Source organism: Cupressus sempervirens, chromosome 8 (genome assembly GCF_028749045.1).
Source record: "Cupressus sempervirens isolate cs-2001-9-10 chromosome 8, ASM2874904v1, whole genome shotgun sequence".
NCBI lineage: Eukaryota > Viridiplantae > Streptophyta > Pinopsida > Cupressales > Cupressaceae > Cupressus > Cupressus sempervirens.
This window is the reverse complement of record NC_143125.1, coordinates 254401664-254428778: the sequence shown is the minus strand read 5'-3', so window position 1 is coordinate 254428778 and position 27115 is coordinate 254401664. Positions and strand designations below refer to the sequence as shown.

Below are 27115 nucleotides of genomic sequence, written 5' to 3'. Positions count from 1 at the left end.
TCAACGAAGAAGGTATCTACAAGGAATGTAAAACAGCAACCATAGAGTTGAAAATGCCAAAAAAAAGTTCCTAGATATGGAGAAGATGCTAATTAGCATCTCCAAATTTACTCTACATGTCATGCATAGTTGTACAACCTCACTCTTCCTCGTGTAGAAGGTGGTATTGGGGAAAGAGACAAATTACAATGGAAATTATAAGGAACTCTTCAAATTCCTACCATAATATTGGAGCCATGTACTCTATTAGACTTTGGATGCTCTTATTGGATGCAATCTTTGATTTTTTGGTTTTTATCTCTATGTTTAATATGGTTAATGTTGCTAGTCACTTCCATTGACCTTTGTTGTTAGACTTTATTTGTCTCTAATTTTCTTCTAGACTATGATTGTATGGCTAAAACTTTATATAATTTTGATATTATTTTGAACTTGTGATTCTAGTGACAAGGCTTTAGTGTCTTATAATTAATGCTCCTTGACTTTATATTTATTTTTTATGTCAGTTGTTATTAATTTTGTGTTCCTAATAGTTCATCTGTCTTTACATTATTTATTTTAAAGAGACAACACCTTAATTTTTTTATATCAATATCAAAAATAATAATACCTAACATATGTCATATCTATATAAAAATGACATTTTTTTTTTTTTAAATCTTTACACTTGTAACTCAATGATATGTTCATTAGTTGAGCACCTTTCAGCTTCCATTCATAATAATTCAAGTTGTCATTTTCAAGTTTCTATCATAATAACTCAATCCTCCTCTATTTATATCCATGGTAACCACTTATTTCAAGTATTTCGAATATTCAGTCCCACATGGGGAGACCGAAGCACCAATAGGGTAAACAAGAGTGTGTCACTGGTTAAGTAAAAGCCTATTTGTGCAGTCCACTAATAATAGAATAGGAGGACCAACCTGCACATACGGCAGACCAATCTTCTAGTGTCCACTGGCTTGAATAAGGAAGGTCTATGCATATCAGTCATATGGATTCTTCCCCGTAGAGCTGGAGAAATCCTCCACCGTTGATCTCTTTCGTATTGCAAACGATTCGCTTATATACTTCCAAAATGATTTAAAAACTTCAGAGAGGTGTCATTCCCCGAAGCTTCGCCGAAGATGACGGAAGACACATGTTAGAGCTATCAGATTGAATGCGTAATGCGCCCATCCGCTCACATGGACCCATAACAAATTAAATGAGGATTTAATAAAAACAAATTAGATTAGGAGCCCCAATCTGCGAAGAACAAGAAGAAAATGGAGAAGATAGGATAGCCGAAGTAACCCTTTTCCTTCCCTTTTCCAAATTTCTTCAGTCGAAAGAATGGAGAAATATCTGAGTAAAAATTTTGGAGGAGTGGAAGCAAAGCATTCCAGCAAAGCTGCTCTCCAGAGATGGCGAAAACTCTGCTCTGTCGTCAAGAACAGCAAAAGGAGGTTTCGCTACATTGCCGATTTGGACAAACGAAAAGAAATCGAGCAGATCCGAAGCGTAAATAAGGTGCACAATTCTTTCTGTTAAATTCAGCGTTACAATTTATTGCTCTTCGTTTATCAGATTTGTTTTTTAAGATGTCCTGTTTTGAAGAGATCCTTTTGTTCTGTTTTCATGAAATTATTTGTTCTGCTTTCAATCGTTTGTCTTCAACCAGTATTATGCTCTGTTTTCAATCAATCTCTTTTTCCGTTTTCAAGTAATATTTTGTTCTGTTTCCAATTTCTGTTTTCAGTCAATCTCTTATTCTGTTTCCAAGTAATATTTTGTTCTGTTTCCAATTTCTGTTTTCAATCAGTCTCTTATTCTGTTTTCAAGTAATATTTTAGTTTATTTTCAAATAATATTTTGTTCTGTTTTCAGTCAATCTCTTATTCTGTTTCCAGGCAATATTTTGTTCTATAGTAATAATTTGTTCTGTTTTCAATTAATATTTTTTACTGTTTTATATCAATCTTATGTTCTTTTTTCAAGTAATTGTTATGTTTCCATATTAACATTTACTTCTGTGTTCAATCAATCTTATATTTTTACTTCCAAGCAAGTATTTTGTAGGGAGGTACAAATATACTGATAAAAAAGCTTCATTCAGTTACAGTTACCTATATATTGAAAGATATTTTCTGATGAAAAAAATGGATATAAATAGCTGTTTATCTTCATTCTCTGATATTACCTTGCTTTATTTAGTTAAAAACAATTTTCATATATTTATAAAATATTATATAAAGTTTTAAAAGTTTAAATTTTAGAAGACAGTCTGATCTTGGAGTGAAAGTGAGCTTAAAAATCATTTGAAAAATGCACAAAGAAAGTTTTAAGACTGTCAAATTCAAATCTAGTTCATTCTCCACATGAATTTCAAAGTGGAATAATTCGATACAAAAGGTTTAGTGGAATAATTCGATACAAAAGACAACGTTTGGTGTGCCATAGCTTGTACATTTAGTGTGATGTGTTGAAACTCTAGTGATGGTAAACCGTAAATGAACATTACTAAAACTATGCCATCTCGCGAGTCCCAACAACTCCTTCATCTAGTCCGTAAACTATTGTCTTCACGCCTCATGTTCTTGATGATGATTGACAATAATATAGTAGATAGTCTTAATGAATGATGAGTGTAATTCAGTCATATATATCAATCTTCGTCGAGTCATTTAAATCAAATTTACATAGCATAAAACAAAGGATGATATGATTTAGTTAGTTCAAATATAGATTTGAGTTTTTAATTTATTAAAAAAATACATTAAAATAAATGTAGAAATATTTTGTCTTTATTTTAATGATACATATTTATGTTAAATTTATATGTTAATAGAGTTTTGATGGATTAAAATAGAAAATATGTTTTGTTTGAAGTTGAAATTGTTCTTATAATTTATTTTTTGTATTTGCAATCTTAAACTTTTATGTACTCTTGATATGACAAGTTGCAATCTCGATCTTCATGTTCTTTTTCATCAAAGATTCATTAGCATGCACTATATGTTCTTACTCAGAGAAAATATATTAGCATTTGATCTTACTAGTGACAGGCATGATTTACAACTTTTCTTGATTAGAAGTGTGCGCTTTTATATCTATGCAAATATGATTTTGTATTTGCAATCATGATCTTGATGTTTATATCAATCGTTCCCCCAGATTTAAAATTTAATGTGTGTGAGTCAGTAAGTAGCAACCAACTAGGATAGGGTTACTTTGAGCTCATAATAAAATTTAGATTTTGGAACCAATAATTGAGGCCACCCTAGCAATTGTGGTTCATGATCTAGGTTTCTCGAGCTATCATTAAGTGGGACTATGAACAAAAAGATAGATGGTTGGATCTAAACCACTAGGAAATAGAGATTGACTTATAGCTTAAGTACACATTGAGTGTCAAATCTTGCACATAAATCTCAAATTGGGCACAAGAAATTGGTAAAGAACAAGTATTATATAGTTTGTAATGAGAGAGGAACAATATGTGCATGGTTTTCACTTGTACATTTTGTCCTCATTTAGACTGACTTGCGAGCTACATGAATTGTGCATTTCAAAGTAAAATGACAAACAAACATGAAGCTAAATGGATGTCTATATAGATATGTATAATTGTAATGTCCCTATCTTTTTAACAACTAAGTGGAGTTCTTAGCCTTCACGTTCTCCAAAGTCTAAGTGGAGAAATAAGGGGAAATTGATTAAATTAATTTCTTATAAAGTCATTAAATAAATTAAAATTAAAAGGTGACTTTATATTTAATTAATTTAATTAATTATTGTATTGTAAGGGAGGAGTTTCTAGAGAGTACATTAATTATTGAGGGGGAAGCCTCTAGTAATTTAATTTTCTAGAAGCATAATTAATTATTTTATTACAAGGGAGGAGTTTCTAGAGAGTGCATTAATTATTGGAAGGGGGAAGCTTCTAGTAAATGCAATTAATTAATACTTTATTTCCTTCTAGAAGGATGTAGGGAAAGTATAAATAGAGGTGTGAGCTTCAAGCATCAAATGATGGTGAATTGCATTTGATAGGAACTTGGATGTACAGTTCTGTTCTTGGCATTAGAGGACGTTCATCCTCTCTTGTGACATTCTAGACATCATTCCCTTAGGGTTTGGCCTTTGGAATTCATTGCTATCAACTCATTAACAAGTAGCTTGGACGCATTTCAAGCCACGGGCAGATTGGGTGTAATTAGTGAGTTGAACAGTTTGTTATGTATTTGATGATGCTAGAGTAATTAGTGAGTTGCTATGTATTTAATTTTATTAGTTTGAGAACTAATATTATTTGAGCAGTAGTTCAATTTTTAGTTTGCATGAATTCCTTTGTTTTTGTTCATGTTATGTGGTTTAAATCTATGCAAAGACATTACAATCTCTTTCAGCAATTGGTTTAGTTCTTGGGCATTTTTAGGGTGCCCATTACAGTGGTATCAAAGCTATAAATCCTGCCATCTTGTGGAGGTCTTATAGAGAGTTTGAAACAACATTTATGTTTGAGCATGTGACAAGGGTTTTATAATTTCCACAATACTAGAGCAAGACGAAGTAGGATTTCAGACTTGCAGAGCGAACAAACTAGTTCATCCATGCAGGGGAACATACAATCTAGTCATATAGACATAGAAGAGATATTCTTTGAACAAGACAATAGTATGGGTGACTGAGATGACAGGAATACAGGATTAGATGGAGGCAAGAATACCAGTCTAGATCAAGAAAATGTAATATTCAGGTTATTGGGTACATTAGAGGAGAGGCAACGTATGTCATAGGAGCAGAATAGGCAAATGGATATGATGTTGTAGCTCATGGCTAGACAAATGGGCATCCATATTAATCCAGGTGATGCCAACACTGGAAACAATAACAATGGGAGAAACGACAACAATAGGGGCAATGATAATGGAGGTCGAGGCAACAAGAATGGTCCTAAGAATAACATTAATAATGGATATGGCAAAAATGGGAATGAGGCTAATAACTTTAGACATGTTGCACGCCCAGCTCGAATAGCAAGCTCGAGACCTCTTTTACCCACCTTCCCACCCAGAGATCTAGTTCAACCAATTAATGAACTGCAGATTACAGAGTTATAGGATCAGTTCAGGAGGGATTGGAAGGCTAGTGGACCGAAGTTTCAGGTGGATATTTCTAGCAAAGATTATATGAACTTGAGGATGAGACACATTCCCAGATCAGGAAGAAGAAGTCAAAACCTTGAGCTGATAAAGAAAGTTGGGAAACTTTAGTTACCTTATTATGATGCTTCAAGGAAGATGACCGCAACATAGGGATTCTTATATGAAAAATGACAAGAATAAGGATGATAAATCTTTTCACAAGGATGCTCAGCCAAAAAGAGATAAGTTGGAAAATGACACCCTAAATGATTTGAGAAAGAAGAAGCTATGTTTTCATTACAGAGAGCCTTGAGATTTATCTCATAAGTATCCTCTCAAAGCTAAGGCAAATCAAATGGAGTATTTATCAGCAGAGGAGTCACAATCAGAGAGAGAGGATCAACACTTTGATTCAGATGAGGATAGCACTACAAAGGAGAGCAACATTCCTGAGGATGAGAAGTCATTAGCATAATTAATAGGGGCTCAAAAGGAAATCACATTTAAGGTCGAGGGTACTATCCAAGGGCAGAAAGTGATCTCACTCATTGAAACTGGGGCTACACATAATTTCATAGATGCACAATTGGTAGCCAAGAGAGGTCTATAGACCGAGGAGCATGTCGAGTTTAAAGTCATGGTAGCTAATGGTGACAAACTATTATGCACTCGGAAGATATCTAATCTTCACATTAGGTTTGGAGATGGCTATGACTTGGAGGATGAGTTCTATGTGGTAGACATGGGAGACTATGATGTCATCCTTGGTATGAGATGGATGGCCTCACTAGTTGAGTTCACACTCAACCTAGCAACATTGGAGATGAGGTTTCAACATGAGGGGAGAACTGTTGTACTTAGAGGACTTTCAGATGGGAGTTGCAGAGTAGTTTCCCTGAGGAGAATGCATAATGACATAGAGTGGGAAGCATAATGTTTGACTATGCCAACTTCATGGGAGCCACAAGTGAAGAGTCGTCCACCAGATATCCAGGAGATACTTGACAGGCACACTAAGGTATTTGGCAAGATTCTGCATGGGGTTCCTCCTGACAGAGGTATAGAGCATGTTATTGAGCTTGAGGAGGGAGCCAAACCAGTTATGATTGCTCCCTATCATCATCCTAAGAAACACAAGGATGAGATAGACAAGGCAATTAAGGAGTTGTTGGAGATGGGGAATATTAGGCCTAGTAAGAGCCCCTTTGCTTTAGCAGTAGTATTAGTAAAGAAGAAGGGTGGAATGATGCACGTGTATCGATTATAGGGCATTAAATAAGAAGATCATTAAGAATAGATATCTCATCCCGCAAATAGATGAGTTGATTGATGAGTTACATGGTGCATGCTTTTTTACAAAGATTGATTTATAGTCAGGGTATCATCTATTAGAATTCTTTAGAATAAATGAGAGGGGGGTGAATCATTTATTCAAGGTCTAAATGCCCTAATAATACTTTTTCTCTAATTATAGTGAGCCCATAAACTTTTCATCCATTCAAAATTAAATCAATCATTTTAGCAAATTACAGCAAATCAGTCTACAGAGATAAAACATGCAAGATCAACACATGACACAATGATTTACGTGGAAACCCAATTTGGGAAAAACCACCAGTAACATGCTACTTAATTCTCTCTTCTAAAGTGATGCCCTGTTAAAAGCCTGCCCTGTTAAAGGCTTACAACACACTGTTAAATGTGACATTGTTAGAGGATTTCACCATACTGTTAGGAATGGGCCTAGTCAGACTTTTGAACATTCACTTGGAATGTCACCCTGTTAAAGGATTTATAACATAGCTATTAAACCAACTTAAGTCCATAGGATTTAAACTATCTGTTATAATTGCTAGAGAGTAACAATAATGGCTTTCTGATCTGATACAACTTACAACATATTTTGCAGATTTCATATCACACTTTAGTTCAGTCCTTTTTGCTTGGCTTTTAATCACTTCGACTTTGACAGCTTGTCATCTCAAGCTTCATCTCCTTGAGTCTTCTCACTCATCATACCAATGTGACCATATATGTGGTCATTTTTTGAAGCAGAGTATCTGTGCTCTCTTACTCTTTAGCACCTCCTTCAGCACTTTATGCTTTCATGCTTGATCTCCTCTCACACTTTGCTTCATGACCTTATGACTCCTTAAATAGAAATCTGGAGTCCCTTTCCCGCTCGATTCTTCCTCTCCAATTTTAGGGTTTCAAATGGATTAGGTAGGATACAATGTATCTACCCCATATCTTTCTCTTATCTAGAAACTTTGTCTAGAGTCCAGTTGTATTCTCCAAAAATGTTTTACATGATGTTTTGTGCCACCTGCTCATCACTCTTATCTTCTATTTAATTCACAGAATTCTAGATAACAACCTTGTCGGTTCAGATCTGGCAAATCTTCGATCTTTGAAATAATGCAACAACTCGACATTATTGGTTTATTGATGCTCAACATCTTTGTGTTACTTGGTACTTGTATCTTGCTCGATACTTGTTTCTTCTCGGCACTTGTTTCTTCACTCGGCACTTGTATCTGCTCGGCACTTGTTTCTGCTTGGCACTTGTTTCTTGACTCGGCACTTGTATCTGCTCAGCACTTATTTCTTGACTCGGCACTTGTATCTGCTCGACACTTGTATCTATTCGGCACTTGTTTCTTGACTCGGCACTTGTATCTGCTTAGCACTTGTTTCTTGACTTGGCACTTGTATCTGTTCGGCTTCAACTAAGAATCTGTTCGGCACTTACGAGATTTCTCGGCTCCCTCTCTAATAGACTTAGTTAGGCTTTACAAATGATTTAGCTAAAACCTTACATCTTTGATATGTTTTAGTGTGCCCATTCTTTGTGTCTTAGAGTATGTCATCAATACACTTTTTCATCAATGGCTTAGCTGATCCTTGTACTTTATTACAACATCATAAATTCAACCTTTCTCCAGGTGTACTAGTTACATCTTATTGATTTCCTCCTCCTTGTCAATCAACCAATTGATAGTATTTGGATCACTAAAGCAATTGTCATTCCTGCAAGTAGCAAGTTTGACATCAATGACAAAACAATGATTGAGAACATTCTTTACCAGTTCCATTACTTTTTATGTATGATCTCTTCAATCATTTCCAACAATCTCCCCCATGATCTTTTCAATCATTTTCAACAATCTCCCTCTTTGGCATTGATGGCAAACCAAACTGATCAATTGATCAACTTAGTTACCACCAAGATTGTATATGTTGTCTGCTACTTTCTTGACTGCTGCATCCTTACTACTGATCTCATATATCTCCCTCTTTCATATATATCTACCTCTTGCTTTGTATTGATCAGTGTATATGTTGTCTGCTACTTTCTTGACTGCTGCATCCTTACTACTGATCTCATATATCTCCCTCTTTCATATATATCTGCCTCTTGCTTTGTATTGATCAATTTTTTGTATATTTCTCCCTCTTTGACATAAATTCCAAAGATGTAGCATCTTTAATATGCACAAGATAAGCTTTGGCTATGATGTCTTTTCCCTCTATCACCATGCTTGTGACTGATTTGGAGTTTCTGCTCCTGCTGTCATCTTCTGCATCATTTTTCAGATATTTCAATGATTTATTCCTATTGATGCAGGGCAACTTCCTTGTTGTTTTACACTGCTTGAGTTAGGGGATTACCCCCAACTTGCCTCTAAGATATTCATAAGCATCCTTGGGCAATGGTTTGGTGAAGATATCTGCAGTTTGTTCCTTTGTGTGAATGTATTCCAACTTCACTTGTTTGTCTTCTACCAATTCTCTGACATAGTGATACTTGATTGCAATATACTTGGTTTTGGCATGCATTACTGGATTTTTGGATATGTTTATAGCACTTGTATTATCACAATACAATATCACAGGTGTAGTTACCTCTTCTTTCATTCCTTTCAATAGATGTGTGAGCCACACAATGTTTGTGCAATTGACTACTGCTGCCACATATTCTGATTATGCAGTGGATTGGGATGTGCATGTTTGTTTCTTGCTAGTCCAGGTAACTAGCCTTTTACCTAAAAATAATGCACCTCCACTTGTGCTTTTTCTGTCATCAATGTTGCCTCCCCAATCTGCATATGTATATGCATTGAGCTCAAACTTCTCATTCTTCTTGTAATATAAACCAAAGTTGTCAGTTCCTTTGAGATACCTCATTATTCTTTTTACTGCTATGAGATGATTTTCTTTAGGATTAGCAGAGAATCTAGCCACTATTCCAACTACTAATGCTATGTCTGGTCTGCTATGTACAACATATTGTAGTTTTCCAATCATGGATCTATACATTGTTTAATTGACTTCAGCTGATACATCATTTTTGGATAGCTTATTTCTTGTTGCCATTGGTATGCTGACTGGTTTGGACTCCTCCAATCCAAACGTTTTAAGTATCTCTTTGATGTACTTTGATTGTGTTACAAATATACCATGTTTTAGTTGATGTACTTGCAATCCAACAAAAAATTTGATCTCACCAAACATAGACATCTCAAACTCATGTTTCATTTTGTCAGCAAAGCCTTTGCAAAACACTTCCTTTCCTCCAAAAATTATGTCATCCACAAAGATTTCAGATACAATAATATCCTTACCTTCTTATTTGATGTACATGTTGCTGTTATCATCAGTTCTTTCAAATCCTATTTGCACTAGATACTTGTGAAGTCTCTCATACCATGCTCTAGGTGCTTGTTTCAGACCATAGAGTGCTTTATGTAATTTACAAACCATATCCCTATTGTTCTCATCAACAAGTCCCTCTGGTTGTTCAATATAGACTTCTTCTTCTAATATACCATTTAAAAAAGCAGACTTTACATCAATCTGATAGACTTTAAAACCTTTATATGCAGCATAGGCAAGTAAAGTTCTTACTCCTTCCATTCTAGCAACAGGGGCGAATGTTTCCCCATAGTCTAATCCTTCTTCTTGAGCATAACCCTTGCATACTAGTCTAGCTTTGTTTCTAGTAATCTCGCCATTCTCATCTAACTTGTTTCTGAATACCCACTTGGTGCCAATCACATTCTTGTCAACTAGTCTAGGAACTAAACTCCAGGTTTTGTTCTTCTTTATTTGATCAATCTCTTCTTCCATAGCTTTATACCAATCACCATCTTGTAATGCACCATATACTATCTTAGGTTCAGATTTGCTAATCAGACATGATTCATGTTTTAGTCTATTCCTTGTCATTGGTCTTGCATCTTTGTCACCAATTATCTGTTCAGCAAGGTGATGTCTTTTTACATATTTGGATAATCTTGGTTCTGTCCTTGTTTCCATGTTTGATCTTTCAAATTCAGGGTCACTATGCACTGAGTTGTCAGGTTGTTCTTCATCTCTTTCATGTGTACTGACTTCAGGATCTTCATTCTGCAACTCAGCTTCTAAATGTAACTCGACATTCACTAGTTATGACTCGGCTGAAACTGAAATTTGTTGTTGAATCCCAATTTGATTGACACCATCTTCGTCAACAGGAATTTCTTCATAAGAATACACAAAGGTTCTATATTCATCTATTCTCTTTGGTTCTTCAGCTTGGACTTTTGTATGCTCATCAAAGTTTACATTTGAACTTTTCACAATTTTGTTAGTGTTAGTATTCAAACACTTATATGCTTTACTTCTAGTGGAGTAACCAAGGAATATGCCTTCATCACTTTTTGCATCAAATTTTCCATTTCTAGCATCTTTAAGGATAAAGCATTTGCAACCAAATACTTTGAAATGTTTTACATTGGGTGAGTGACCATACCATAATTCAAAAGGTGTTGCACTAGTACCTTTCTTGACTTGTACTCGGTTCAGTGTATGAACAGCTACACTTACAGCTTCTCTCCAATATTTTAGAGCAATAGTCTTTTCCATCATTAGTGTTCTGGCACAATCAATCACAGATCTATTTCTTCTCTCAGCAATTCCATTTTGTGGGGGAGTTCTAGGAGCTGACGTTTGTCTTTTGATTCCCTTGTCATTACAAAATATCTCAAATTTATTTGATGTGAATTCACCACCTCTGTTTGATCTTAGGCATTTCAAATTCTTTCTTGTTTCCTTTTCAACTCTGGCCACATACCACTTAAACATTTGAAAAGCATCAGATTTTTGCTTTAAGAACATAACAGTCATCATCCTGGAATAGTCATCAACAAACAATATTATATATTTGTCTCCTTTGTAGCTTTGTACTTCCATTGGACCACATAAGTTAGTATGGACTAACTCAAGTACTTCTTTAGATGTATAGTTTTTACTTTTGAAACTTGACTTTGTCATCTTTCCTAGCTAACATTGTTTGCACATGATATTATCAGGTTTCTTCAATTTAGGTAAACCTCTGACTTTCTTCATTTTACTAATATTGACCAAATTATCAAAGTTGACATGACATAGCCTTCTATGCCATAACCATTCATCATCAAATTTTGCAGCAAAACAAGAAACATCATCCATATCAAGGTAAAACAGATTACTTCTTGTTTGATCTCCTTTTCCTATCAATTTACCATCAGTACCATAGATTTTTGCAGTTTTGTTTCCAAATTCAACTTTGCATCCTACATTGCCTAACTGTGAGACACTCAGCAAATTGTAGTTTAATCCTTCAACATAGTATGCATTATCACATGAAATTTGTTCTGTAAGCTTAATGGAGCCTTTTCCTTTTATTTGACATGGAGCATCATTACCAAATCTAACACTATTTCCATCATACTGAGTAAGGTTAACAAACTTACTTTTGTCTCCTGTCATGTGATGTGAGAATCCACTGTCTATGATCCATCTGTCATTCTTGTTCGTACATGTTACCAGTGTTGTAGGTTCGTCTTCATCAGATTGGTCCTTCATGGCTACATAAACAACTTCATCATCATGATCATCAGAATTCTCTTTAACAATATAACACTTCTTGCCTTTGTCTTTGTAATCTCTCTTATCATCTTCTCTTCTATATTTGTACTTGTTGCCTTCCTTATAATCCTTTTTCTATATACACCTTGTAGCAATATGTCCTACTTCATTGCAATTGAAACAAATGATCGGCATCTTACCTTTGAATTTTCCTTTGCCTCTGTGAAATCTTCTAGCTAGCAATGCTTCCAATTGTTCCACATCTTCCTCATCAGTGCTACTGTCACTGGATACATATTTCATTTTTCTTCCTTTCTTTGATTTCACCTGTTCAGCATCTTTCAGTGATAGCTTGGCCTTGAAAGCGGATTCAACATTCTCAGGTCTGTATTTATCAAAGTTAGATAACTCAAATGCAGTCAGTCTACCCACTATACCTTCAAAACTTAGATTGTTTCCTGCTACACATCTTAGTTCTTGTATTGTTGATACTCGAATAGCATAGATAGGGAGCAAGGTTCTTAAGAACTTACTATTAACAGTATCTTCATCCAACTGACCACTCAAACATCTTATTGCACTTACCACTTCCTTTATTCTAGCGCCATACTGAGTAGCATTCTCACTTTCCTCCATTTTCATATCATCAAACTTTCCTCTGAGGCTTTCTCTTTTTGCCCTTTGGACATTCTGATCTCCCCCATAAATGTCTGATAGGGCATTCCACATCTTGAATGCAGTGCCACATCCTTTGATATCATCAAATTCAGCATAGTTGAGTGCTGAAGCAATCTCCAGCATTGTCTGATTGTGTTCCTCTTTGTTTTTCAAATCTTCTGCAGTAAGAGTGCCAATCGGATCAACATGTTCAGTAACAATTGAATTTTGGGCATAATCTCCTATGGATCCAAGATGGAGCTTCATCAAACTCTGCCATGCAACAAAGTTGTCTTTGTTGAGCTTGGGGACTTCTCTCTTAGGCATTTTGATCTTTTATGCTTCTAGTCCCTTTAAACTGAATCAGCAGTTTGGCTCTTATACCAATTGTTAGAATTCTTTAGAATAACTGAGAGGGGGTTGAATCAGTTATTCAAGGTCTTAATGCCCTAATAATACTTTTTCTCTAATTATAGTGAGCCCATAAACTTTTCATCCATTCAAACTTAAATCAATCATTTTAGCAAATTACAGCAAATCAATCTGCAGAGATAAAACATGCAAGATCAACACATGACACAGTGATTTACGTGGAAACCCAATTTGGGAAAAACCACCAGTAACATGCTACTTAATTCTCACTCTTCTAAAGTGATGCCCTGTTAAAAGCCTACCCTGTTAAAGGCTTACAACACACTGTTAAATGTGACCTTGTTAGAGGATTTCACCATACTTTTAGGAATGGGCCTGGTCAAAGGACTTTTGAACATTCACTTGGAATGTCACCCTGTTAAAGGATTTATAACATGGCTATTAAACCAACCTAAGTCCATAGGATTTAAACTATCTGTTACAATTGCTAGAGAGTAATAATAATGGCTTTCTGATCTGATACAACTTACAACATATTTTGCAGATTTCATATCACACTTTAGTTCAGTCCTTTTTGCTTGACTTTTAATCACTTCGGCTTTGACAGCTTGTCATTTCAAGCTTCATCTCCTTGAGTCTTCTCACTCATCATACCAATGCGACCATATCTATGGTCATCTATTGAAGTAGAGTATTTGTGCTCTCTTACTCCTTAGCAACTCCTTCGGCACTTTATGCTTTCATGCTTGACCTCCTCTCACACTTTGCTTCATGACCTTATGACTCCTTAAATAGAAATCTGGAGTCCCTTTCCCACTCAATTCTTCCTCTCCAATTTTAGGGTTTCAAATGGATTAGGTAGGATACAATGTATCTACCCCATATCTTGCTCTTATCTAGAAACTTTGTCTAGAGTCTAGTTGTATTCTCCAAAAATGTTTTACATGATGTTCTGTGCCACCAGCTCATCACTCTTATCTTCTATTTAATTCACAAAATTCTAGATAACAACCTTATCGGCTCAGATTTGGCAAATCTTCGATCTTTGAAATAATGCAGCAACTCGACATTATTGGTTTACTGATGCTCGACATCTCTATGTTACTCAGTACTTGTATCCTACTTGGTACTTGTTTGTGCTCGGCACTTGTTTCTTGACTCGGCACTTGTATCTGCTCAGCACTTGTTTCTGCTCAGCACTTGTTTCTTGACTCGGCACTTGTATCTGCTCGGCACTTGTTTCTTGACTCGACACTTGTATCTGCTCGGCTTCAACTACGAATCTGTTCAGCACTTACTAGCTTGCTCGACTTCCTCTCTAATAGACTTAGTTAGGATTTTCAAATGACTTAGCTAAAACCTTACATCTTTGATATGTTTCAGTGTGCCCATTCTCTGTGTCTTAGAGTATGTCATCAATACACTTTTTCATCAATGGCTTAGTTGATCCTTGTACTTTATTACAACATCATAACTGATGAAGTATGGCTCTGATACCACTGACGAAGGGCCACACCACCCTTACCAAATCACAACCAAGAATGCAACAATATGAAGACAAAGAGAGATAAAATGTTTCCCAAGAAATTTTATTAAACTTGAAAATCCTTAGCAATTACAATAACCTTTTTGCAAGATCTCTCAATATCCAATCCAAGCCCAAGCTAGTCTAGATCCACACTCTGGTAGAAACCTCCAAGATCTCAACTTGTGCTCGCAAGACACCAAGCAACCTCCTTGTTTCTAAACTGTAGCCACTAGCTCTTCTCCAACTTTATCCAAGATCCAAGTGTAAACTGCCTCACATTCGGCGCTCTGTCCACAAACTTGGGAAAACTCACTCTTCACTTCCTCCTTCTCTTTCATACCTTGAAGCCTTCCAAGCTTTCCAAGCTTCACCTTCCACAACTTTCACCTTTCCAAGCTTTCCTTCCAAAGCTTCTACTTCCCGAGCTTCTCCTTCTCGAGCTTCTCCTTCTCGAGCTTCCACTTCTCAAGCTTGATTAGAAATGCTCATATGCCTTGCTTAAATAGGCACTTACCACCCAATGCATGACTTATCCACAACCTTCTAGAATTCCACCTACACAATATCCACAACCTTCTACAACTTCCATAACCTTCTACAATATCCACAACTTTCTACAATATTCATAACTTTCTAGAATTCTTCCCACACACCTCGATAAATGAAATGACAACCATTTATTTTTTATTTTTTCTATTATGCCACCTATGAACCTCAAAAATAAAAATCCCCTTTTCCCTTCTTTTCTCCTTTTTTCCCCTTTTTATTTATTTTATTATTTCTCCTCTAATTTTCGTCACTTTCTCTCTCCTCCAGAGATATTTTTTATTTTTTTAATTTTTTTTTCCAATGATTTTCCCATGCAAGATGCTCCTACATCAATAACTTGAACCTTTCACCAGGTGTACTAGTTACATCTTATTGATTGCCTCCTCCTTGTCAATCAACCAATTGATAGTATTTGGATCACTAAAGCAATTGTCATTCTTGTAAGAAGCAAGTTTGACATCAATGAAAAAATAATGATTGAGAACATTCTTTACCAATTCCATTACTTTTTATGTATGATCTCTTCAATCATTTCCAACAATCTCCCTCATGATCTTTTCAATCATTTCCAACAATCAGATCAGGATGAGGGAGAAGGACATTGAGAAGATAGCTTTTCGGTGTCACTATGGCCACTTCAAGTTTTTGGTTATGCCATTTGGGCTAACCAATGCCCCTACTACGTTTCAGAGTTGCATGAATCAGGTATTCAGGGAGCAGCTTAGGAGATTTGTCTTGATTTTCTTTGATGACATTTTAGACTTTAGTAAGACTTGGGAATAGCATTTACAACATCTTGAGATGGTGTTGTCCACTTTGGAGAAAGAGTCACTATATGCTGAGGAATCTAAGTGTGAGTTTGGGATGACTGAGCTACTATAGATTGGGCATATCATCAATGCAGATGGAGTTCAGGTAGATCCTAAAAAGATTAGGGCTATTGTTGATTTGCCTACTCCTATGAATCTTACATAGCTTAAGGGGTTCCTTGGTCTCTATGGGTTTTATAGAAGATTTGTTAAGGGATTTTCACAAATCATTGCACCCTTGATAGACCTTACCAGGAAAGGGGCCTTCGAATGGACAAAGGTAGGTCAAAGAAGCTTCAATCATTTCAAGAAGGTGATGTCATCATGTCTGCTACTAGCTCTACAAGATTTCACGAAGCCATTTGAGCTTCATTGTGATACATCAGGAGACGGTATTAGAACAATCTTGATGCAAGAGAAGCATCCCATAGTTTTTGAGAGCAATAAGCTCCGTGGAGTGGAGAGGAGCTATTCCATCTATGGTTGGGAGATGTTGGCTATTATGCATGCATCGACTAAGTTTTGGCCCTACCTAGTTGGGGGAAAGTTATCAAAACTGATCACAACAACATCAAATACTTCATGAGCCAGCATGATTTGAATGATAGACAATAGAAGTGGATTACGAAGTTATAGGCTTATGACTTTGACATTGAGTTTGTCAAAGGTAAGAAGAATGTGGTAGCAGATGCTTTATCCAGGGGACCTCATATTTATGCTCTAGCTGAGATTACTAGAGATTGGAGAAATGAGATTACAATAGAGTATGTGAGGGACACTTGGGCTTTCAGAGTGAATGCAGGCACCATACAGGATGATCGATATGTGGTGATGGATGGATTGATTAAGTTCTAGGGTAGGATATATTTGATTCCTTCATCACATTTTAGGGAGGTAATATTGAAGGCATTTCATGATGCACCTATAGCTAGACATCTAGGGGTCTTTAAGACCTACAGGCAGATCTATGAGTGGTTCACATGAAAAGGGCTCAAGGATGATGTTTAGAAGCATGTTAGGGAGTGTGTAGTTTGTCAACAAAACAAGGGAGAACACACATATCATGTAGGGTTGTTACAACCTTTTTCCATTCTGGATAGGAAATGGGAAAGTATATTTATGGACTTCATCACCAGGTTACCACAAGTATAGGGGAAAGATTGCATCTATGTGATAGTTGATCGGCTGACGAAGTTTGCTCACTTCTTTGCTATTTCATCCACTAACTAATCAAAGAAAGTTTCTTAAGGATAGTGATACCAGATGGATCTCTTTGGATAGAGTAGCTCATCCATTTTTTTCTAAATATCCATCATTGCTTGGTACAATGGAGTCAACTCACAATGATCAAGGTGGTCAACAGAAATATGGTGATCTACTTGAAAGGTTAAGTAATGTATAGACACTCTTAACATTAGCATCCATTCTCTCGATGCTAGAGGAAATGAGAAATATAATGAAGAATATCCAACAAAGATTTATGTATATTGTAGAATATAATATGCTACGTAAAATGACATGTGTGGCCCTCGATATTCTCTATAGAAATCCAGATTCATTTTTTGTGGATGAAAAACTTTCAAGGTGGATGAGAATCACATATTTGGATAATCTTGATAACTTTTTAAAGATTGATGCAAAGGGAGAATTATGTGCAAATAAATGGGGTGTTGAGATACCAATGCACTACTATGGAGGCTCATGTCTACAAGAAAAGGAAAGAAATCCACGCAACCAAATTTAACTGTTACAAAGGAAGTGTTCGAACAGATTGTCAAGTCTGTAACGAATTTTGTGAAGGATATTTCTTATAATATTTCCTCGTAAAGTAGAGAAAGATTACCCTGACATGAATTACTTGAATCAATGTGTATTATGTTTCCCCATTATTGGAGTTTAAGAAGTCTTAAAGATAGAAATAAGTTATAGGTTTTGATAGATCAATTTTGCAAAAGCAAACAAATTAATGGGGTAACTGTAAATGGAGTTTTAGATGAATCTCATTTGAGGGAGCAGTCCCATTGTTTTTCTAGTACAATGAAGGAACAATATGATCTTCTGTGGAACCCCAGAGAAGAAGGATCAATAACCAAACTTTGGAGAAATCTAGCTCAAAGCAAAGTGTTGCAAGATTCAATATCTAAATTTTCCAAGCTTGTTAAATTATGTTTGACCATGATATTGGGGTCTATCGAGGATGAGAGAGTTTTCAATGCTTTGGTGTTCCTAAAGTCAAAGGTAAGAAATAAACTAGGCAAGAATTTGGAAAATTATCGGAGGTTGTATATATTCATATATGAAGTCAGTACTTTTCCTTAGGAAAAGGCACTAAAATTGTGGACGAAGAAATGCCAAAGAAGAGGTTTGGGAAACATTTCAAACAATGAGATTAGTAACAAAGGTAGTGGTACTGATATTGGTAGCATTGATATTGAAGTTGAGGATCGCTATCAGGATGACAAAGGTATGCAGACTGGAGAAAACATGGAGCGTGATGGACTGTTTGAACTTGATGGTGAGGAATTTGAAGATTTAGATGATGAGATGATATGGCAAGTTTAACAGTTACGGTATGATGTGTCAAATATGAATTTATTACTTATTAGTAATTACTATAGTCTTAATTCTGAATTTTGGATAGTATTTTCTGAATCTAATCATGATCCATCTATCATGCATAATAAGTTATATCATTTTATAAATATCTAATGTAAAAAAAATATGTATATTTTATGTTAGATGATGTCATGAATCAAGATTCATTCAAATTTTACCATTACTATTATTTTTTTATTTGCATTATTATGCTCATATGATACGTTGTTATGATACAATCCTTGATGATTCTTATGAAAATATAGCAATTCAAATGATAAAATTCATATTCATTCTCATTACATTTTTTATGCATGATAATTGATAGAATTCAATTTGCAAATCTTAAATTTGAATGCCCAATTTCATAATCATGAGTTAAAAGTACTAAATTTACAACTATAACATTTAGCAAATGACCCTAAATTCCCTTCTATATAAATATAGAAATAAGGAAGCAATAACAACTTTAGGTTGTTTTGCCTCACCTCATGGGAAGATTCTTAAACTAGCATCAAATTCAGTATCACAAATTTTTTTTGCCTTTGCATTTGATAGGCCTGGTAAGCAAAATCGTATTTTGATTCTTCCATGTTTATCCTATTCAAGAAACAAACTTCAAACTTTAAAATCATATTAAACAATTACAAATAGAAATAAAGTAAACACTACAAAGATGATTAAAATCACTTTCCAAGTTTCACATACTCTGATCCCTGATGGATGTCTTATAATATGATTGAAGATTCAATCAGCTTTTTAAGGATGTTGAATTCTACTTCATTTGGTGTTTTAACATTTCTTATGTTATAGTATATGACCTTTAACTTCACTAGACTTCCATATTTGGAAGATTTACTTGAAAGCAATGTTACATCCAATAGTGCATTCAGATTCACCAATGGTTTGATGCAATTCAAAATGCCTTCAGGAGTTGAATCTTGAGGAAACTTGACTACTTCAGACATCATTTTGGCCTCCAACTCTTTTTGGTAAGCTTCCCTTCCAATGAATGTCATTGATGAATTACTAGAGCAAGGATTAGGCCAACCAAGACTTATCATTAATTTTTATCTGTCATCCATTTTGGTGAGTTTTCTCCCAATTGAGTTCAAATATTTCTGTCCTTCCCTTAGACTTTGACATTGTTTAATGATAGCTGATGAATTTATTGATGCACTAACATGGTCATGAACTCCTTGGCTGATCGAATACCTATCACTATGTGTGTTGATTATGTGTATAATTTGTCTTGCAGTCTTCTTGAGCTTAAAAAGGTCATTGTTCTTCTCAATCCTCTCTTTGATACTCCCACAAATAGCTTGAAATCTTTGATACAATTCAAACTAATCACACAACCTATCGGTATTTGCCATAATTTCCCCCAACATTTTTTCTTTAATTAGCTTAACTGATTTTTATTTTTTCATTTGAGTCAAACAAGTTGTTCTCGAAGGTTTTGATTATTTTATTAGCCTTTTTGTACCTCTTGCAGCATTTGTGACAATTTATTTTCACTTTGTTTCTTTATTTCCTCTACTTTCTCTTCCCACTATTTTTCTTTTTCCCTCTCATTGTCCAATTTCTTATTTATGTTATTGATTATATGTCCACTAGACTCTAACTTTTTTAAAATATCTATTGCAGATGCTCTTTCATCCTCAAGTTGTTTATTTGATTCTTGCAATCTATCCCTAAGTTCTTTAAAGTTTACATCGGCTTCCATATTAACATGGTTTAGAGTATCATTGAGTTTCGTATTGCTCTATTCCAATTGTTCCTTCAACATCTTAAGTTCTGCTTCTCTGTCTACATTTTACATTAGATGGCTTTTTATTGCTTTCTTCCAATTGTTTCTTCAAAATTTTCATTTATGCCTCCATATTTCCTAGCTGAGGCTATACACTTGGTCCTTGAGAGGAAGCACTTGTAATCCTTTTCTCTATTTAGTTGCACCTTCTATCTAATTCTTTCTCTTTTGCCTTCACAATTTTCAGGTTTGCTTTTAACTTTTCAATTGCCTTCGCTAGCCCTTCTCTCTCTCTCTCTCTCTCTCTCTCTCTCTCTCTCTCTCTCTCTCTCTCTCTCTCTCTCTCTCTCTCTCTCTCTCTCTCTCACACACACACACACACACACACACACACACATAGTGAATTATAGACCACAAAGTTGGTCTTTTTTGCCACACAGACTTTGTCCACATTTTTTACTTTGGAGAAATCCATACAATGTGCTAACATGAAAATCTGATGGATTTATCTCACTCTCTCATGGATTATTATCTAGTTGTGGGGGAGAAACAATCATAAAATCCATCATTTCTTTATTGGTGTTATATGTTGGAAATATCCTACTCGATGTAGGTTCTTGAGAATGAGCCACCTTAAGTACATCCTTCTTGAATGCCTTAATTTTTTTCTATTCATTTTTGTGGTTTCTTGAAAATTTGTTACAAAATTATTGAATTCAAAATTTGGGTATGTTGATACAATACGATGCTTGAAAGGACAAAGAACACTTGCAACATTGTACTTATCTCCACCAATGCACGAGGTTGTAAAAATTGCATTTTGAGGATTACCAATAACATCACCCATTCCTAATGTTTTCCCACTGCAACTAACAAGTGGATTTTTTGGATTGTTCTGAAGATTTTTTTCTTAGGGAGTTGCGATTGGCATTGTATTAGTATGAGTATCCAAAACATTTTGCTTCTTTGCACAGTGACCTTCAACTGTAGGGATCTGTTCAAATTTTAGTCGCATCATACTTTTTGAATATGAAACAACTTGGGAGGTTACAAGTCCACTTTGGATGGATAATGGCATGGGTTTACCTTTTTTTGAAGAACTTAATGGGTCATCTGGCTCATCTCCAATGATTGGTTTATGACCAGGTTTCAGTAGCTCTAGTATTGGGAGTGGATACCAATTTCCTTGACTTGTTATGCCCAGCCCACCATCACCTTGATAACCCATTTTTCTATCATCTTTGTCCCTATGCCATAATTTTCCCTCGTCTATTGATTAAGTACAATATATTGTACAGTTGAATCAAATGTACTACAACTAGTAGTAGTCAGAGCAGTGGATTTAGTGGAACTAGTGGCAGTGCCTGTAGCAATGGATGAAAGATCCTTACAAACCTCATACTCGTTGCCTTCATCATCTCCATCACGTTGTGTTGTTGCTACATCTAGATGCTCATTATCCCATAATTTGCTAAATGTTTCATTCTCAAGAAAGTCTTCAAAATCTCCACAGGTCTTAGGTTCACCGAGATTCTTCCTCATCTCCCAAAACATATTAACTTTTTATCAACACTAATGTGCAGCTACACAATCTTTATTTATGGCATTTGGAAGATGTTTTTTACTTGGATGATTCGCTTTCTAGTAGACATTATAGGATGTCACGGGCATCACTTTTTCTTTCTATCTGTGCAATTCTTTAATTTGTTATGATAACTCTTGTATTGAAATATTGTTTTCACTAACACATTTCTCCACCTCTATTTTAACCTCTTCCCATGAGTCCATGTTTTTAACTCTTTCAATCAATGACATACTTTCATGTTGACAGTTGCTGGCAGAGTTCCCATTCTATACAAGCTTTGTACCAATCATGTTTAGCAGATAATGTTGCCAGTGTCTGGCAACATGAAATTTAAAAATTGCAAGAAATTCATGTACCACGTTGAATGCTCTTCTCTCAAATGTGCACCCTTCACATCCAATATGAAAGGAAGGAAAAATGGTTTTCTTTTGTTGACCATGAAAAGTACATATGTGCTTTCCATCTGTCGTACATATTCCAATGCAAATACCCTCTTTGTCACATGTATTGGAAGTTTGTAGGGTTCTATAGTTGAACTGTAAAATCTTAATACAATGTACTCTTCCATAAAGTACCAATTACCCAATTGAATTTGACTTCCTAGTTGAATTAATCGTTTACAAGACACAGTCAATCTAGGCATTGAAGTGCCTATAATTTTATGTTAAAGAGGTGCCAAAAAGAAGTCTACAAAGTGGTTGGAGTTCCCTTGTGGATCACCCATCTTAATCACAAATGTCCATTCAAATATTGGTTTATCAAAATTAAGTTGAAGCTTGTTTGTTTCAAAAATATGACAATGCTTTGATAATGAAAGATAGCACAAGTAGGTCGCGTATCTAAATGTCTTTTGTGACAATGGATTTGACCCTCTTTTAATCATTAACAATTGTTTGTCCATGTGATGTACAATGCGCCCAATACAATTATATCTTACAAGTTGTTTTAGACAATGAATATTGAAAATCATTTCCAGAACATTGGCACCCACTTTCTTGTTACTTTCCAAACCTAAACACATTGATAGCAGAGATACAATATCCTAAACCCACTACGACAAAATATTCAATTCATAAGGAGGTTTATGATCACGAGGTAGATTGAATCTGTCTTCTAATCCTCTGATATAACAATTTTTTTTATTTGAACCTAACTTGGCATATGTATCTGCTAGTTTTTCCAGGTCAATGTGGGTTGGGTTTTGTTCTTCAAACCCTAGGTCCAATAGTCTATCGAATTCACTTTGTGTGATAGAAAAAATTACCTCCTACGTATTTTGATTCACAATTGTCTTTATGTTTTCATCATAGTTTTCAACACAAACCATTATAAATTATGGACAAGGGAATACTTAAGGGAACCCCAATCCATGTTGCAAATTTATTTATAATGCACCTTATCATGTTGTTTGATTTAATATATTTTGACTCCTTTCGTGGATCATTCCACTTATCTTTAATTGCATATCTGATTTCCTTAATACTCCTTCCATAGATAACAAGATCCAAAATACCATGGAATTCATGAGTAAAACTTGGCATTTTAACAAGTTTGTGCATGTCAAAATATAGTTTCTCGATCCCCTGTATTTTCTTTTGGGTTGCAATTCCAATGCCAGTGCCAACACCACTCCTTTTGTATGTTTTTGTCATCGTTGAAAAATTTACAGAACAATACACAAACACAAATTATAATTTACATACACGATTCACATTTAAACCTTAAATTGTATTTCTAATTTGTGACTTTGCAAGTTACCTAGCTGCTAGAAAGTAAACAATTTAGGCTTACAATGCATGATAAATTGGAAATTATACCTTGAATTCTATAGTCGATACTAGTTACTAAAGTATCAATAAAAAAATGTGTTCAGGATGTTACCCGAAAAGTTGAAACTCTAATTGATAATTATTTTTTGTGACGTGAGTTGTCTAGGAAAATTAGGTTTGCGTTGCAACTTGCAAATTGTGATATATAACCCCTTTCTGATGCTCCAATGCTTTTACTGAATCTTGGATTGGTAGTTTGTGCACACTACAGAGATCCAATATTGAATAATGAAAACTAAACCTTGCGGTCTACACAAAAGAAAAAGTTTACAAATTGTAAAATCGACAAAGTCAGGCATGTGTTTGATATTAATTCGACCGCACATTATGCAATGGATAGCTGGTATTATTATCATTCATGAAACCATAAATGTACTATGTTATAGTATAATTCAGGATTAACTCTAGTAATTATTGCTAATTTATGAAGAGCTGGTAACTCCCACTTCTTTTTGAAGATTTCTTTTCTAGGAAAATTTTGAAAAAAAATATGAGGGTAGCCAAAATTGGCTTGAAATAAATCTCGATTCGTCGATCTTTACCTATCCCATTACCACACCATGGTCTACGTTAATGTCACATGTCTTCTTTCTCACTCGATACATGTATGGAACGTGTCTTCTTTCCACGACATTTGAGAAAGCAAAACTACTCTTGTCAAAATTTGCCTGAAATACGATTAGGGTCATTTGATATTTGTTGATTGAACAATGCATAACACTATAAAGGATGTCAATGCCACAATAGATGTTACATCAAGTATGCTACATGTCCTCTTCTTAGGGAATATGAGAATACAAGTACTATTGTCAAAATCGACCAAAAACTCATTTGGAGTCATTGATCTAAGTTGATCGAACAATGGTTGGCTTGATGCCCTGTCACACGTGTCACGATGATATCCGCCATCCATATCAAAATGAATAGTGAATAGTCATTGGTATTACATTTATGTTGTGTGTATTCTCTTCTACATGATTTAGGAAATCGAGTTGAGTGCTACCCAAATCGGCCTGAAATACATCGTGTCATTGATCCTTGCTCATCCAACGGTAGTGGGGGCATCCCCTTTAATATATTAACACTTGTATCCTCATATTAAATTATAACTATAATATTAATTATCATTATATAATAATAATAACAAAATTCTATTAATACTTGTTAAATATACAAATTACTAATTAAAAATAAACTGAATAAATTATATGTTTATGTTTTATTTTAAGAAACAATTTAACTTATTTGTGTTATATTTTTTTAAATTATTTTGTGATTGAATAATAAGAAGATATTCATAACAAATTAAATAGAAATAGGAATCTATGTATAAAACTAATCCATTTACATTAACAAAATAATGATCTTATTTTATGCTTTTGATAATAATTTAAAAATAATCGAGGACCTAATATAGTATAGTTAAATTATTCTAATTTATATAACATACTTAAAGTTTTAATTAAAATTTAAAAGTCATCACAATATGAATAATTGAGTGTTCTTATATAGCATATTTATTAGTTATTAGAGACTAGAGATGATACCTATCTTTTCTCCAGTTACATTTATAAAAATGGTTGAGCGTTCCCCAGATTTGCCCAAAATTCATCACTGGTCATTGATCTTAGTTGATCAAATAGTGCTACTATGAGCATAGTGATTTCACACTTGATCATATTTGCCACATGTCTTCTTTCCGGGGCATTTGGAAAAGCTAGTCGATTGTTGCTGAATTTGGCCCGAAAAACATTTGAAGTCATTGATCTTTGTTCATCCAATGGTCATTGCAGTATCACCTTTATACTATTACTAACTTTTTTCTTAAATATATTACAATATTTATATATTAAAAAAGAAATACTTTTTCAATGATACTTTAAATTTGATTGTAAAATAAGCCCATCCAATGGAGAATAAAATCTGATTGTAAAAGTAACTATCAATTATGTTCCACATATTCTATTATTTTATATTGCTAGTGCTAAAATCGAACATTGAAGTAAGTGTCAAGTGATTTATTAATTAAATTGATTGTTAAATGTGAAACCTCAATATGTTAATTTTAATTCAATGTTAAATGTTATATTTTGTTTCTTAACAATTTAATATGAAAAACAAAAAATGCCAAAACATTGCATAAGTAAGCATAACAATGAAATACAATTAAATTTCATTGATATTCCTTAAAAGTTACAATGTGAGGTAGATGCATGTATAGTGATTGTAATTTGATTAAACAAATAGAAAGTGGAACCAGACTACATGGGAAAACCCTAGTACTATTGTACTAGTCATTGTAGAAAGCATGAGACTAGACTAAGGTTGTGAATTCTTCTAGCCATGGGTTGTCCTATGCCGCTTCATCCAGATTATACCATTTTTGAAGAAAATGCAAGCCAATTCATACGCATTTTTTATGGTGCTTCAATTGTCCAGCAATTAGGCCCAACATAAATGGTTGTAGGGCCACATTCTGACCAGGTTCTAGAAGCTTGTGGATTTCACCCACCCAAGGGATCCCCACCCCTAATTCTGCATGAGCAATAATATCAATGTCATCACCCAAGTATTCTGCTTTAAAAGTCTTCCTCATGAGTAGCAAAATGTCATCATTTTCTTCTCTGAGGTCAAGCAAAGATGCTAGAAAATAGGACGTAATGTTAGTGTTGACACAATACCTATTTTTATTCTTCAAAAACTCGTGCTTCAAAACCATTTTCACAGCTTGAATAATGAAATTTACAACAGGAACAAACTCATTGCAAATTGACAAGAGGTTTTCATCAGGGACATCACCTAAAAAGACCTTTTGTTCCTCTTCCAGTTTTCTTGTCAGGTGGATTGGAGTGTCCATCTTGATTACAAAGAAATGACTACTAGTCTACCACATCAAGTAAACTAGACCATAATTGAACGAGCGATGTAAACATACCTATTACCAAACTATTGACTACCAAAAATTAGGTGATCAATGATGAAAGAAGCCAATTGCCTATAAATAAGCTAAGTGGTTGAGAAATGGTCCCTACATATTTGTTCGTCTGACTTCCAATTCAATTGTTTTAAATGATTAAATCTTTGCAAATCTTCAACATAAATGCAAGTTTGTGCCAAAAAAGTTTTAATGTGTGCGAAGCCGATGGAAGAGGGAATGACACTAAAATTGACAAGACATCTATTGACTATTCACTGCAAGTGGTACAGGGTGGAAGGAAACATGTCACCATTCAAAAGACTAGAACAAGGTCAAGGCTTCATTTGAGATGTTTGGCCCGAAATAAACCTTCAACTAGTTGATATGTTATAATCATATGATAGTCTGTAAATAGATGTTATTAGTTACATACATATGTTGGAGATATGAAATGTTATTAGAAACATTTAGCAAAAATCCATTACTTCATAAATCAATTCA

The 27115-nt window shown here is 34.7% G+C and overlaps 1 protein-coding gene across 1 annotated transcript in view; it reads left to right on the top strand.

Annotated features, from left to right (window-relative positions):
- The first annotated feature begins 1099 nt into the window (after positions 1–1099).
- Positions 1100–27115, top strand: part of LOC149542438 (calcium-transporting ATPase 10, plasma membrane-type-like) — a 125953-nt gene continuing 99937 nt past the window's right edge. The window contains exon 1 of the mRNA XM_089797384.1: positions 1100–1515. Within this exon, the coding sequence (XP_089653510.1) occupies positions 1339–1515 (177 nt within the window). The 5' untranslated portion in view covers positions 1100–1338. The remainder of the gene's footprint in view (positions 1516–27115) is intronic.